Source organism: Schistocerca serialis, chromosome 4 (genome assembly GCF_023864345.2).
Source record: "Schistocerca serialis cubense isolate TAMUIC-IGC-003099 chromosome 4, iqSchSeri2.2, whole genome shotgun sequence".
In the NCBI taxonomy this organism is placed as follows: domain Eukaryota; kingdom Metazoa; phylum Arthropoda; class Insecta; order Orthoptera; family Acrididae; genus Schistocerca; species Schistocerca serialis.
This window is the reverse complement of record NC_064641.1, coordinates 285,968,509-285,984,834: the sequence shown is the minus strand read 5'-3', so window position 1 is coordinate 285,984,834 and position 16,326 is coordinate 285,968,509. Positions and strand designations below refer to the sequence as shown.

At 37.0% G+C, this 16,326-nt stretch overlaps 1 protein-coding gene across 2 annotated transcripts in view; it reads left to right on the top strand.

Annotated features, from left to right (window-relative positions):
- Positions 1–15,742, top strand: part of LOC126473955 (heparanase-like) — a 256,399-nt gene extending 240,657 nt beyond the window's left edge. For both annotated transcript variants that reach the window (XM_050101324.1, XM_050101325.1), the window contains exon 8: positions 14,245–15,742. In XM_050101324.1, coding sequence (XP_049957281.1) covers positions 14,245–14,440 — 196 coding nt within the window. In that variant the 3' untranslated portion in view covers positions 14,441–15,742. The remainder of the gene's footprint in view (positions 1–14,244) is intronic.
- The last annotated feature ends 584 nt before the right edge of the window (positions 15,743–16,326 follow it).

Genomic DNA, 16,326 nt, shown 5'->3' with positions numbered 1-16,326 from the left:
AGATCTGAGTTTGGCCCAAATTGAATGTACTGTGAATTCTAATTTGCAACAATGGAGTAGTGGCAATTTATATGGTGTATTGGTTGAGGTTGAAGGAGTTTGTGGTGATAATTTCTATAATATATTGATGGATGTTTTAAGTAAAGAAGTTTATGAGTTATCAGTGAGTGTTAATGGAGTTAATTGTAATAAATTTTGTAGTTATTTGGAGGAAATAAGTGAGGATTTGCTTAAGAGAGAGAAAGTTGTAAGTTGTGTGGTTAATTGTGAGAATATTGCAGCTACTGATATCATTAATTTGAGAAAGGAGACAAAATTTGTGACTACCGCTGGAACATCACCTATAAACTTGTCTGTGAAATTAAGAGGTGAATGAAGATAGAAGGCCTGAATCTGAGCAGGTGAAAAAGTGCAAAAAGGTGAGATTTAAATGGTACTCACACTATTGAGCAACGGTGGCAGAGTTGCAGCTCGTTATTGAAGAACTGGTTGTATATAATTATACGAATGTACTTAAGTGTAATTTCATATGCAGTACCGTCAAACGGGGTGATTTCGGACACCGGGGCAAATTCGGACAGTATGGCTTATTTGCTCTTTGCCACTGCATAGAAACAAAGAGTTACTTATTTTAACATCCGTGCGCCAGTTATTTTAAGTGCAAAACTGCATTAATCGCTTTCCACAACTTTTATTTTGCATCAATTGTTTCCATAGGTGAATAATTGATGAACAGTCTCAGTGTTAAAAATCCATGTATTATTGTAAAGTGAAAACTTTCTATTGTTGTGCCAAATGGGAAGTTATTGTAACCTAGGGTGTCCATTAGTCCCATTTTTCCCGGGACAGTCCCGTTTTTTACCAAAATGTCCCGCTGTCCCGAAATTTTTTTTGGGGACACTCAAACGTCCCGTTTTTTTATTACTCTGCTTGGCTAGAGTATTTTACGCTGCTGTCGGTTTGTCTTGCTATTAACTGCAGAATTATTTATGCTAGGAAGCATGTGATGACTTTCATCATACCCCAAACATGTACCGAACTGTCAAAAATCGCAAGTAATTTTAAACGCACTATAGGTTACGAATAATAACGAAGATTCTTCTCTTCTAAACCAATCCACTGAATCCGTCCTTTCGGTCCAGGATACTCTACACCACTGATACTTGCTCTCTGGCTTTCGTCACCACACTGTTAATGTTCTGCACTGTGCAATCACTGTTTCATTATGCCAAAACGAAAGTATAATTTTAACAGCAATATAAAAAGCGAGTTTCTTTTTATAACTGGTAGTGGAGAAACTGTAGAATGTACATTGTACAGATCAAAATTTGCTGTTGGTCATGGTGGAAGGTCTGACATTGTGAATCACATTAAGACGAAGAAACATCGCATGAGTGATCAAACAAAAAGAGCAAATAAATGCGTGAGTGATTACTATGTGAAATTAAAATCAGAAACAGAAATGGATAGGCAGTTGGCAGCACAAGAAGCTACGTTTGCATACCACAGTGCCATGCATAACCATAGCTTTAAGTCAATGGACTGTACTACAGCAGTTGCTAAAAAACTTTTCAGTCCTAAATTCACATGTGGACACACAAAATGTAATGCAATCATTTCAAATGTTATTGCACCGTATGCAGCTCAGCGGGTTTTTAATGAACTGAAAAGTCCTCAGTTCATTTCTGAAATGATTGATACATAGAATGATCTGGATTTGAAGTTGTTTCCTCTCCTTATCAGGTATTTTCACCCTGAAAATGGCATCACGGTGAAAGTGCTCCAACTGGTTAATTTAGCTGGAGAAACTTCAGATTTACTTCAGAATTATGTGCTGGAGGTTTTAAAGAAATATGATCTTGAGGGAAAGATGATTGCAGTTTCTGCAGACAACATTAACACCAATTTTGGTGGTAAGTAGAGAAAAGGGGGAAAAAAAAACAATTTGTTCTATAAACTGCAACAGAACACAGTGAATAATATAGTGGTGTTGGCTGTCCAGCATATGTGGTGCACAATTCTATACAAACTGGCTCAGATTGCCTACCCATCGACTGCCAATTAATTGTAAACAAAATCAACCAGCATTTCCACATATATACAGTAAGGGCTGAATCTCTGAAGTCATTCTGTAAGTTTACCGAAACTGAATACAAAACTGTACTTGGGCACAGCAAGACAAGGTGGCTATCTTTGCTACCAGCATTGGAAAGAATTGTAGAGATATTTCCTGCTTTGAAATCATATTTCATTTCCCTTGATAAGTGTCCTGTTGTCCTTAAACAATTCTTTGATAACCCTGTGTCTATTGTTTTTAGACATTTTCTTGTTAGCCAGCTAAAACCTTTCTCCACAACAATTAAATGTATTGAGAAACAAGAAATCACAATAGTGGAAGTTTATCAAGAAATAAACAAATTGTTGGGCAAATAACAATGTAGAAAATCTGAAAGATTTCTCACATCCTTTGTACACGATACTCTAAGAAAGCTGGAAGAAAAGGGTGAAATTACTGTAGAACAATTTCATATTTATGCTGACATCTTCTATGACTCTTGTATTGAGTATATTAAAGAATGAATGGTGTTTACCATTTCTCACATCTTTTAAGGCATTTTACTGGGCTAATACTGAAAAGGAGCAGCTACAGTGGAAGGATATTCAGGGCTGTTGTGTTTTTGTTAAAAGTATTGTACCAAATTTTCCTGTTGATGAAGATGAACTGTTCAATGAATTTTCATGTGCACAGAACTTCATAAAAAGTGAAGGAGACAAAGAAAGTATTAGTGCAACGTGGTGTAAAATATTTGCTTATTTCAAAAGTAAAAACATTAACATGAAAAACATGATTAATTTGGTGGAGTTTTGTCTGGCAATTCCTGGGTCAAATGCTGCTGTGGAACGTGTATTGTCGTTAGTGAACTCTTTGTGGTCAGATGAAATATATATATATATATATAAAAAAAAAAAAAAAAAAAAAAAAACAGAATGAAAGTTGAAACAGTTAGGGCCTTGCTCATTGTCAACAAACACTTTAATGGTGTATCGTGTACTGACTTTTATGATACAATTTCAAACGAAAATGCACTTCTTGATAAAGTACATAAAAGTGAAAATTATGGTGATAGTGTGGCAAAATAATTGTAAAAAGTGATTTGGGGTCATCTGAGTGCACGTTGTAAAGGTAAACTTGTATGTGTATTAAATTTAGTCAATACAATATTTATGTCCCGTTTTTTTCTTCATTGTCCCAGGTTTTTCTCTAATTTATTTTAAATGTCCCTTTTCTCAATGGAAATGAAATGGGCACCCTATTGTAACAGTAATTGTCGACATACTTAGTAGCTAACAGCATTGAGACAATTTCTATACAAGTTTGTTGAGTTTCTCGTGCAAGGTTATAAAATAACGATGGTTTTTGTAAAACTGTGTACTGTGTGGGGTGATATCGGACAATACCAAGAATATATCAGAGCAGGAGAGGTGCTACAGTATGGTGTAATTATGACCCGGAACTTTTAGATAAAGCTGTTCGTGATATTCAGAGTGGTAAATTATCGTACAGAAAAGCATGTGATTTGTATGGTATACCTAAATCAACCCTACAAAATTAAGTGCAGGAAGCTCATCCAAAAAAAATGGGAGGACAGCCAGTGCTAAATAAAGAAGAAGAAATATTGAAGTAAGGTATCTGGAGGGCTGCACATTGGGGATTTCCCTTCGCTAAATTGGATATTAGATATTTAGTTAAAGGCTATCTTGATAAATCTGGCCGAAAAGAGAAGAAATTTCGTAATAATTAGCCAGGAGAAGAACGGGTGCATTTATTCCTCAAACGACAGTCAGAAGATCTTTCCGTTTGCTTAAACCAAAATATTAAACGAACTCGTGCTGAAGTGAACAAAGAGACTGTTAAGATGTTTTTCTCCAATATCAAGGCAAAGCTGGAAAATCTCCCATCTAGCAGCATGATCAACTATGATGAAACCAACATGTCAGATGATCCAAGCAAGCAGCAGATAATTACGAAACGAGGGAGTAAGCATGCTGAAAAAGTGATGGGCTCATCAAAATCTAGTGTCTCAATAATGATGGCAGCCAGTGCTGATGGTAAACTGCTTCCTCTGTACGTCCTTTACAAATCAGAGCATTTGTGGGATACGTGGCAAGAAGGTGGACCACAAGGAACCTGTTTCAATAGGAACAAAAGTGGATGGTTTGACCTGCCAGTATTTGAAGACTGGTTCTTTACAATCGCTTTGCCCTATTTGAAGAGGCAAAATGGGCTAACAGTCATGATTGGAGACAACTCATCCAGTCACGTGTCTTTACGTGTTATTAAAGAGTGTGAGTGGAACAATATTTCATTCATTCTCCTTCCCCCTAAGAGCACGCACCTCCTCCAACCACTCGATGTAAGCTTCTTCAGGCCAATGAAAGTAGCGTGGCGAGCTGTATTAACTGATTGGAAGAAACACACTCGTGGGACCATTTCCAAGGATGCCATCCCATCTCTTCTGAAGCAGACACTGGCTAAGATTTCAGCAAACTCCAAGGTAAACATAAAGGGTGGATTTTGCGCCACAGGCCTAATCCCTTTTGATACAGATCATGTCTTACAAAAATTGCCTGCTAATGAGGAGAGCCAGCAAAGCAATGCAGACACATGGTCTGCCACTTTTGAAGAAATGCTCAAACAAATTCAGTATCGTCCAAATAAGCTTGGTAGCTCCCGCCGCCCATGAACTAGACATTCAGCCTGGAAAATCAGGCCCTGGCCGAGATTTTCAAGTAAACGAAAACAGTGCTGAGACAAGTGACAATGCTTCTAGCAGTAGTGAAAGTGAAAACGACACATCATCCAATGAAGTTTTACTGCTGAAAGAAGAGGCTTTTCTTGTTGCAGAGTACAAATATAAATGTGGAAACAAGGAGCAAACAAGGCAGTATGTTGGAGTGGCCACAAATGTTGGTGCTACAGAAGTAAGTGTGAAATTCATGCGCCCACACGAGAACAGTAAAAACATATTTGTGTTTCCTAATGTCCCCGATGAAGACACAATACAAAAATTGCAAATTTCAAGAATACTTCCCCGCACCAGTTGAGAAGAGAGGAATGTCCATTTTTCAAGAAGATGTGCTTTAGACTCGAAGACGATCATTTATCTAAAGTGTTTGTGACTTAATTTAGAATGATGAGTGAGAAAAATTATTTTGGACTCTTAGTTAAATTACTTCATTTGTTTCTGTCTGTTTCTTGTATTTCAGTTAAGAACTGTGAAAAATTTTTATTTAAATTCTTGCAAAATAAAAACTTATCTGTAATATATAAAATTCATTATATCATTCCATATCACTTATTCGTAACAAAGGGCTACCTTAAATGTGTAAAATGTCACCAAAATCAAATAAAAAGCATGGAGAATTTTAAAAAAAAGGCAGTAACTGTCTGAATTTGCCCTCTATATACTGCAGGGCTTCACAACATACGTGCTCGCGGAGCAAGCTGTGAGCAGCAACGCGCAAGCACGCAGCAGCACGAGCACGCTACCCCCACTACCAGACCAGAGCGGAGAGTGGGCAGAGTCATGTGAGGCACACAACAGCTGCCGCCAGTCACTGTAAATCCATGGCCACCTGCAGGGAAATCACTCACGAATTATACTGCGACAAATGAAACAAATAAAGGAGAATGTACACGTGCCAGATAATTTTATTAGCTTAGTGTATGCCTCTACATTCGTATTAATTTGTCAACTGTTACACAATAAAAAGTGTCACTGAAGTGTGGGATTCTCGGTTATCTTGTATTTTTTGCCCTTTACAATTGCGTTTATGTTCGGAGTAATTGTTCTTGTGCATTGTAGGTGCAGCGTGCAGTTTAAATTTCGATCAGAAAATGCGTTTCTCAGGCGCATCTTGTTACATTTCATTGCAGAGAACAGTTGTTCACAAACATACGTGGAACCGAACATCTATGCTGAGGGAAGTGTCTGTAGAATTCCAAAATGGTTTTCTTGTTCTGAAATTTGTCTCCGTATTCTCTGTCACACTGCAGGTCAATAATTTCTAGTTGCAACTCAGGACGAATCTCTTCAATATTCGCTGAATATGGAGAGGAGAACAGATCAAAATCACTGATCAAAATCACTGTCTAGTGCTGTCAGATCTTGAAAGCATTGATCAAATTCTTCCTTAAGGGCAACTAAACTATGTGAATAACGTTCACAGTTTTTGTGAACATCTTGCATGGATGGTAATTTAGGAAAATGAGCTAGATTTCCTGTTTCCTGCTGACTCACCCAAAGTGTCAATTTCATTTTAAAATCTCGTATTCAATCTATGAAATGAGTAATTAGCAGATCTTTACCTTGTAGTGAAATGTTCAAAGCATTCAGATGGCTAGTTAAGTCTGCTAAGAACGCAAGATCACATTTCCATGAAGGCTCTTTCAATTCAGGAACACACATGTTATTTATTTCCATGAACATATTTATCTCATCTAATAGGCAAAAAAATCGATTTAATAATTCGCCACGACTAAGCCAGCGGACCTCGCTGTAATAAGACAGGTTACCATACTGGTTTTCTACATCCTCAAGAAAGCTTTTAAATTGTCTGTGTTGTAGCCCATGCTTCCTTATATAATTGGTTGTATGAACAACAACACTCATCACATTTTTTTAGTGATACTCTTTGCACATAAGTTTTCCTGGTGGATCACACAGTGAACGCCGCTTATTTCATTCGGCATGGTCAGTTTTTGCATTTTCTCCTTCAACAGCGCAACGAAACCTGATTTTTTTCCCTGTCATCGCTGGTGCACCGTCTGTAGACACTGAAACTAAAGAATTCCACGACAATCCTATATTTTCAACACTTTCTTCAACACTACTTAAAATATCACCTCCAGTTGCAGTGTTCTTCATGACTACTACATCGAGGAGCTCCTCCCTCACCTGAAGATCTCTATTAACACCTCTAATAAATATGGCAAGCTGTCTGTTCCAGTGATATCAACACTTTTGTCCAGAGCTAGAGAATACGCCATAAAATCTTTACAGATATTTGCAAGCTGGCTCTGGACGTTGTCTGCCATGTCCTGTATGCGACGCATAATGGTCATGTTAGATAATGGCACAATCAGAAACTGTTCAACTTGAGATGGACACGAATGTTCCGCTGCAGCTACCAAACATTCTTTTATTAAATCGCCATCAGTGAAGGGGCGCAGGGATTTTGCTAAAAGCAAAGCAATTTTGTAACTCACTCTGAGAGCTGCCTCAGTTGATTTTTCTTCGTCATCCAGATCTTCTTCGGATAGCTTCCTTTTAAGTTTAATAACTTCCTGTGCACGATCTGGTCCATCACATTTTCCATTTCCGTAGTCTTTCGTGTGGAACGACATATAATGTCGCTGCAAATTAAATTTCCTAAAAGAATTCAGCGTTTTGTGACATACTAAACATTTTGCAACTCCATCTTTTTCTGTAAACAGATACAATTCCTTCCAATGGGGGTTGAACTGCGAAAGCATGGTTGGGGTTACACAACGGCGACTTGACATGATTCTTAACCAGCGAAGTGACTGTTAGAGCTGATCGTAGTACTTTAAACGTTACACAGTCGGTGCAAATTCAATAGGCATGCTGCGGCCCTATTCAAACGTGCGCGTGCATTTCCCCTCCCTCCCCTCCTTCCCTACTCCGCAACCTTGAACCTGCTCACGAGCACGTGCCTGAGCAGACATGAGTACTCGCGCTCAAAACTGGCCCGTTGTTAAGCCCTGATATATTGTAACTTCAGACAGAGATTTAAAAAAACACGTCAGAAATCACCCCAATCCATGGGGTGACTTCAGACACTTTATTTAACTGCCTCAGATAAATATACCTACACATACACTTTCTGGTTCTGTGATATTTTATTCGTTACTCATATACCCTACCACTTCCACAACAATCAATTTAATCTAACAATATATACAAAAGTTACAATCAAGATAACGACAAAACCATCCGAAATCACCTCATTTGACGGTACGTAAGAATTCAGCTTTCGCAACAAACTGTTGCCTTATCAGGAAAGAGGGAAGGAGAGGGAAAGACGAAAGGATGTGGGTTTTAAGGGAGAGGGTAAGGAGTCATTCCAATCCCGGGAGCGGAAAGACTTACCTTAGGGGGAAAAAAGGACGGGTATACATTCGCACACACACACACACGTATCCATCCACACATATACAGACACAAGCAGACATAAGAAAATATGTGTCAAGAGTGTGTAGAGAATACCATATTTCAGACATTACCTTTCACCATGGACAACGCAGTGGCTCAAGTCCTTCACTTAATCACCGATAGCAGAAGCGTTTATGTAGAGTTGTCATTGCTAACAGACATCAGTACTATGTGAAATAACTGCAGATATCAATGTGGGGTGTACATCAAATGTATCCATTAGGACAGTGTGGCAAAATTTGGTGTTAATAATAATAATAACAATGGTTTATTTGTCCATAATAATTTTTACAGTCGTGGACATAGTCAGTCAGTACATACATGAACAATAATAATAGTTTAGTAGTAGAAATAAAGTACATACAACTTTAAAAATCCTTGATGGAGTACAAATATTTAGCAATTAACAGCTGCTTTAATTTTCTTTTAAATATGTTTCCTTTTAACATTTTTATGGTATTTGGCAGTCTATTGTAAAAAATCTTCCAGCAGAAAATGGATTATGATCGTTGCTTTTTTATTTCTGAATTTTATGTGGTAATCCTCTTTCTTCCTTGTATTATAACTATGGATATCACTATTTATTATACTGTGCTCCATATTTTCTTTTACAAACAGTATAGTCCTTAGAACATATAATGAATACACTGTTAGTATATTATACTTAATGAAGTATTCTCTACAGGATTGACATTTACTAATATTCGCTATTATCCTAATTGCTCTCTTCTGGACTCTAAAAGCCCTATCCATGTATACCGTTGGTGCCCCGCCCCAAATCTCAATACTGTATTGTATGTGGGAGTGTATAATACCAAAATAGATTTGTCTTAAGACTGGTGACGCTATTATGCTAGAAAGGCATTTTAGCAGGTAGGTATTACACGAGATTTTTTTACACATGTAGCTGATGTGCTCCTTCCATGTAAGATGTTCATCAACTATAATACCCAGGAATTTATGTTTATCAATTGTTTCAATTGATAACTCTGGCTCAGTATCCACTTGTCTTGATTTGTAATTTAGCATAAACTCCATTAGAATTGTCTTTTCCTTATTTAATGCCAATTTATTTTTAGTCATATATTCTGTGATGAGGCTAGTGTTCTTCATATTATTTTGCACTGCTAGCTGTTTTGTAGGGCCCCAGCTTATGAAGGAGGTGTCGTCGGCATAATTCACAAGGTCTGCATTTTTTGGAATTATTATATCATTGATGTACACAATGAACAGAAAAGGCCCAATAATACTTCCCTGAGGGACTGCACAGTTAAGAATTTTATAAGATGACTTTACTGTTTGTATAAGTCCCCCGGTTGTATGATACAACTTAACACATTGTCTCTTGTCAGCAAGGTACAGTCTTAACAAATGTAATGCAACTCCTCTGACCCCATAAGTTTCTAACTTATGTAGAAGAATGGAGTGATTTACAGTATCAAAAGCCTTAGGTAGGTCTAGAAAGGTGCCAATAACTTTGTTTCCATCATCAAGTTTATTCAATACTGCTTGAATAAATGTGGCTATGGCTGTTATTGTAGACTTGCCCTTCCTGAAACCGTGTTAAGAACTTTTTAATATATTGTGCTTAGAGAAAAATGATTCCATTTGAGCAAGAAATAGGCTTTCCAACAACTTACTAAGTTCTGATGTCAATTAAATAGGCCTATAATTTTGTACATCAGTAGTTTTTCCCTTTTTATTTACTGGTCTTATTTCAGTGACTTTTAACAAGTCAGGAAAAGACCCCTGTCTGAAAGAGCTGTTTATTAAATGTTGCAGTGGCTTTATTAACTCATTACTGCATTCTTTCAGAAATTTGGCTGAGATGTCATCCCAGCCACTGGATGTACTTGATTTCAAGTTGGAAATGGTTCTCAGGATTTCCTGTTCTGTAACACACCTCAGGAAGAACAAATTACTGACATTACTGGGATTTAGTACCTGCGGTGGGTTGATCACATTCTCCTTACTCATCTTACTAAATTGATCTACGAATCTCTCACATACTTCTTTTGGGTCACTAACCAATTTTTCATTGCCCCTTATTATTATGTTGTTACACAATGCCTTGTCATTCCCCCCACTTTCCTTCTTTACTATATTCCATGCTGTTTTGCTAACATTACAGGATTGATTCATCTGTTCTGCATACTTCTGTGCCTTTAATGTCTTAAGTGCTTCCCTATAGGTTTTTCTACAGGCTTTGTATTTAGACTGAAAGTACTGCAGTTTGGTGTCTTTAAAAAGAATATATAGGTCATTCATGTCATTATTTAATTAGGGGGGAGTTAAAGATTCCTGGAACTGTCAGTTTTCTTTAGTATTTTGTCCCTTGGGCATACTTGATTTAGACATTGGGTTAATATTGTATAAAATATTTCCCACTTTTCATTAATGTCTTCTGTTGCATATAGGCCTGCCTGATACCAGTTTGTGTGTGTCAGTTTTTCCTTTAATGCATGATAGTCAAGCTTTCTTTTATAAGTACTATGGCAGCTGACAACCAACATGAGTGACTTTGTTAAAAGCACATCACCTGCAGCACCTCTCCTGGGCTCGTGACCATATCAGTTGAATGTGGAAAACCATGTCCTGGTCAGTTGACTCCCAACTTCAGTTGATAAGAGCTTACGGTAAGGTTCGAGTGTGGTGCAGGCCCCACAAAGCCATGGACCCATGTTGTCAAAAAGGCACTGTCCAAGCTGGTGGTGGCTCAATAATAATTTGAACCAGAATTACATGGAACGGACTGGATCCTCTGGATGTTTGGTTACCTGAAGATCATCTGCAGCCATTCATGGACATCATGTTCCAAAATGTCGATTGAATTTTTTTAGATGACAGTTCACCATGTGACCATGCCACAACTGTTCGTGATACATTGTTTGGGGTTTGACCAGTTTTTACTTGCATGTCACAGTTGTTCTAAAATACCTAAAAACAGGCTTAGGTTTATCAATTAAACTGGTGCCATTAAGAGTAAGCAGTTGTCCATCCTGATCAGAAAGTCCAGTGGTTATTTGACTTACTGAGTATGGCCTCAGCAACCAAAGACTGCAGTATGTATGTGAGAGTTGGGTTCAGCATGTCCACTATTTGGTGAGTAGTAACTATCCTTTTCATAGCATTATTAATACTCCTACATTTAACTAAAAAGATGTTGTCAAAAAGACTTGCACAGCTATTACATTTACAGAAGTTAACATTTTGTAACAAATGTTTTTCTACTAGTTTTGTCTGTTAGGACACTGAAGTCACTGATAATGACAAACTACTTAGCATTTGAATATTTTTTAATAAAATGCATATTCTTTTACAGGAGCCCTGCATATTGTCACCACTTTCTCACTTTAGCTTAAATTATTAAAGGAATTGCTATTATTCAGTCTACTATTGTCTTTTATTTGGACTGGTACTATCCCAATTATTGTATGTGTAACAGGCATACTGCTGCTATATTGTATTGTCTCAAGATCATTTAATAAATAATCTTGTGGAATTAATATACATTCAGCTTCAGAATTCTTATTGAGATCACTCTACCACTAACACGTGCATTAAAGATATTTCAGAAATTATCATTACAATTGTGGTGAAGTCATTGAGTTTAGTTATATGTAAGTACAAAAAGAGTTTATTGTAATATAACAAACTGAATCTGATTCACAGATTAAAATCAACATTTAACTGATATTGCATCTCTTTCTTCAAAGAAACTTCTTGCACATTATTTTTATTTAACCTATGTACTATCACATACAAGTTTAGCAACAAATACATTACTGGAAAATACATTGTATGTCCTATCCTTGTGAAAACAGTACTATAGAATATATGTTGATATATTTATTTGATTTCATTATATTATGATGACGAACCCTATGTCGTAATCGGTTGATCCTTGGATGAGGAAATGAATGCAGAGCGAGGCAGAAAGGTTGGACGTTTTTAGAACAGACAGTATTCAGGCTCAGGTAGTAGGAGTGGGGGAACAGGTGTTGTCACATGTTTGGTAGCTCCTGCCATTTTGTTTAGATGAGGTCATGTGTTTGCTTACGATAGTTTTGTGTGTAATAATGAGTCTCTGCAATGTAGCATGAGTTTCATCAGCATTTCAGTCTTGCAAGACATGATAATGTTCCCAGTTGAAACACCATTTTACGTTGGGCTGAATCATTTTGTTTACGAGCAGCAGTGATGAGTAGAAAACCGCCAGGAGCTCCTTGCTCAGTACACACTGCTGAAAATGTTGAAAGAGTTCAGCTAGCCATACTATGTAGTCCTAATCGGAGACATTCTGCTGATCTGCACCTCAGTAATCATTCCGTAAGGTGTATTTTGCATATTGATATAGTATTTCATCCTTGCAATATGGCCATTGTGCAACAATTTAACTCTAGTAATTAGGTAAAGCGGCTAAATTTTTCTTGAGAAATGGAGGCCGTACTTGAGCAATATGACAACATTATTTTGTTTATGAGTGAGGAAGCTTGTTTTCATTTGAACAGCATGGTAAATCAACAGAACTGTTGTTACTGGGCCATTGAAAATCCAAAACTAATGCATGAGAGACCATAACGTAGTCCCAAGGTGACTGGTGTACTGTAACCGGTGCAGATGTTATAGGTCCACACTTTTTCCAAGACAATAATGTGAACACTGTAACTGTATCCTCAGAACTTATAGACAGATGATCACTGAATTCTTCCTACCTGAACTAAGAAGAAAGCATATTCCTGTCTGGTCAGTTTGGTTTCAATAGGGTTGCTCACACAGCAAGAATGTCAATGGAAGCTATTTGGACTGTTTTTGTGGTTGCGTCATTTCCCGGTTTGGTGACATTAGTTGCCCTCCTCATTCCCCAGATCTGTCCATTTGCAATTACTATTTGTGGAGTTACCTCAGTTCATGTGTATATGAGCATAAACCATGTACACTTTAAGAACTGAAGGCGTTCAAATTGACAGAACAGTTTTGAAGGGAGTGGAAGCCAACTTCCGAGAGTGGCTTGAGAAGTGCATCACTGAAAACAGCTGTCACCTGGAAGATGTTGTTTTCAAGCATTAATTTTGTAAAACAGCAACCTTATTTGAGTATTATCCGGTAAATAAAATTTTTTTAAGCACAAGTTATTACATTCTTTTTTTTTCTTTTTTTTTAACATCCATCTTTTATGCCTCATCCAGTACTATCTTAAGAGTGAATCTAATCCACCTGCATTTAGTTGTTTATTAATGGGTACATCATTAGCTGCTACTGTGATGTAATCATTGAATTTGGTGACTAAGAATTTCATTGTGTCATCATTTCTACCACAGCTGTTTTTTTGCAGACGCAATATTATTTACATTCCTGTTTTAATAGGTTCTTGGCTCAAATGGCTCTGAGCACTATGGGACTTAACATCTGAGGTCATCAGTCCCCTAGAACTACTTAAACCTAACTAACCTAAGGACATCATCACACACATCCATGCCCAAGGCAGGATTCGAACCCGCAACCGTAGCAGTCGCACGGTTCCGGACTGAAGCGCCTAGAACCGCTCGGCCACTGCGGCCGGCAGTAGGTTCTTGTTTAAACTGTTACAAATTATTTTTGCTTTATGCTCTGGGATGGATTATTTATTACCCATAATGCAAGTGTTTTGCTTTTTTAATAACAGACTTGAGCATTTTACAATGCTCTTGACTGCAGGTTGTCCTCTGAGCTAGACAGGGCTCTATCTACTTAACACAGAATGCTTTAATCTCAGGAGCTATCCATCTCAGGTCCCAGCATTTATTTTATTTTGCCCTTGTTGTTCCATAGGAAAACAAGAATCATTGTATTGCGAGCATAAGTTTAAAGAATGACATTGTCTGCTTTATAAATCTCTTCCCTGCTTTCTTCCTTTTAATTTATCTCTAAACACTGCTCCTGAGTTATTTGTTTGTAATTCTGTGATATAATACTTTTCTTCTGTGACCTGCAATTAAGATAAACAGTTTACAATTTTCTTTTCCAGGTCAGTTTTGCTTAATGGAAAGACACTTCAGCTCAACAAAGACAGAACCCTGCCACCAGTAATTCCACTCAACGTAAGTCTGGACGAGGCAATACTGATCCCAGGATTTTCTCTTGGTTTCTGGGTTACTACTGTCTACAAAGTTCAAGAATGCTATATTCTGTACCTTTCAAATACTGAACCTTACATTTTTTAGAATATCAGCATGTGTGCTGAAAATACTTAAGTACTGTATTTACTTGCATATAAAAGTTCCAATGAAATGTATTACTTGCAGTATGGTTATATAAATGCTGCAAAGGATTCTAGGAAAATAGTTTTTTAAACATACATACAGTATAAAAATATTTCATCTTTGAAGACTGTTGAAGTGCCTTCCTGGACAAAGCTCTTCACTTTCTGTATCCAACAGATGTTTCACAGCAGTAATCTCAATGCAAATCAATCTACCATATCTTATTTTCATACTTAACTTACTGCAAGTGGAGTTATAGTCCAAAAAATACAACTGTTCCAGCAGTTAACTTTATTAGTGCAATTAATCAGTGATGTGTACCATATGTACATTAGTGTATAGCATATGGCTGTACAATGATATTATGCGATTTATATTCTGAAATGTTGAGAAACATTTGATTCACCTAGTGAGTTGCTGTATTATCAATATATTTACCATAAAACAGTAATTATGTGTAGCCTTTCTGAATTTGATCAATTGATTTATTGATCCATCTTTAAGCATTTTTCATGCAATTGATGTCATCATTTTACATACATTATATAATTACAAAATAAGTCGTACATTTTTAACATTCTGAATGAGTAAATATGTTTTATACTGCACATGTTTGGTAGTCATTAAACATAAATGTGTTGTGCAGAATGACAAAAGGAGATACTGTATGTGTAACACAAAATACATGCTAAGAAAAAACGTTTTAACGAATGTAAATGGGACAGGCTTAATACATGTTAACCATTGGGGAAAATGCATTATGTAAATAAAGCACAACAGCATGGTACAATAACATTTTCAGAAGATCTTATGTAATCAGGTGGTCATGTCATACAGCAGTTAACTATTGAGTAAAAATACATTATGTAAATAAAGCACAACCGCATGATACAATAACATTTTCAGAAATGCTCATGTAATATGGTGGTCATGTCATACAGCAGTTTTAATAGATTAGATCATTTTTATTACATACTTTAAATTCTTCTATTGTATAGAATGCTTTTTGTCCAAGCCACCTTTTTGTAATATTTTTGAAGACATTCAGTGATACACTGTGTGCTGTAGGTGGTAGCATGTTAAATAATTGTATCCCTGTGTATGTGTAACTGTTTTGGGTTTGTTTAAGCCTAGTAACTGGGATGTCCATCATCTGCCTTTGGTGTGTGTAATGACTATGTACAGACTCGCGCAGTTTATAGCTTTCTTGGTTTTCCTTTATGTGCACTAAGCAACTGAGAATAAACAGTGATGTAAGTGTCAGTATTTTTAACTCTTTGAAATAGTCTCTACATGATACATGGTTTCTCACTCCAGCAATAGACCTAATGGCCTTTTTCTGCCAAAGAAAAATTCTTTTTGCCCCAGAGGCATTGCCCCTTAACAGTACTGCATACGTGAGGTGGCTATGAAAAAAAGGCATAATAGACATTTAGCAGTAGCTCGTCCATCACACAAGTCCTGAGTTAGTTAGCAGATAGGTGAGTCGGGATAACTTTTTGCATACATAATTGGTGTGAGTTTCCCAGGTTAATTTTGAGTCCAGATGAATGCCAAAAAGCTTAACTGAGGAACTACAGTTGTCATTGTTACATAAGCTGAATATAATGTTTACAGTTTTAGAGTGGTTAATTTGTAATTCATTTGCTCCGAACCATACACTGGATATTCTGAGCTGTTCTGCTCTTTTGTGCTTGAGTATGTCCAAGGCCCTATCTACTGTAAGAAAGGTGGTGTCGTCTGCATATAGTATGCATATAGTCTGCATATATTGGACAAATCATTTACATAAATTATGAAAAGCAAGGGTCCAAGCACGGACCCTTGTGGCACACCTCGTGTTACAC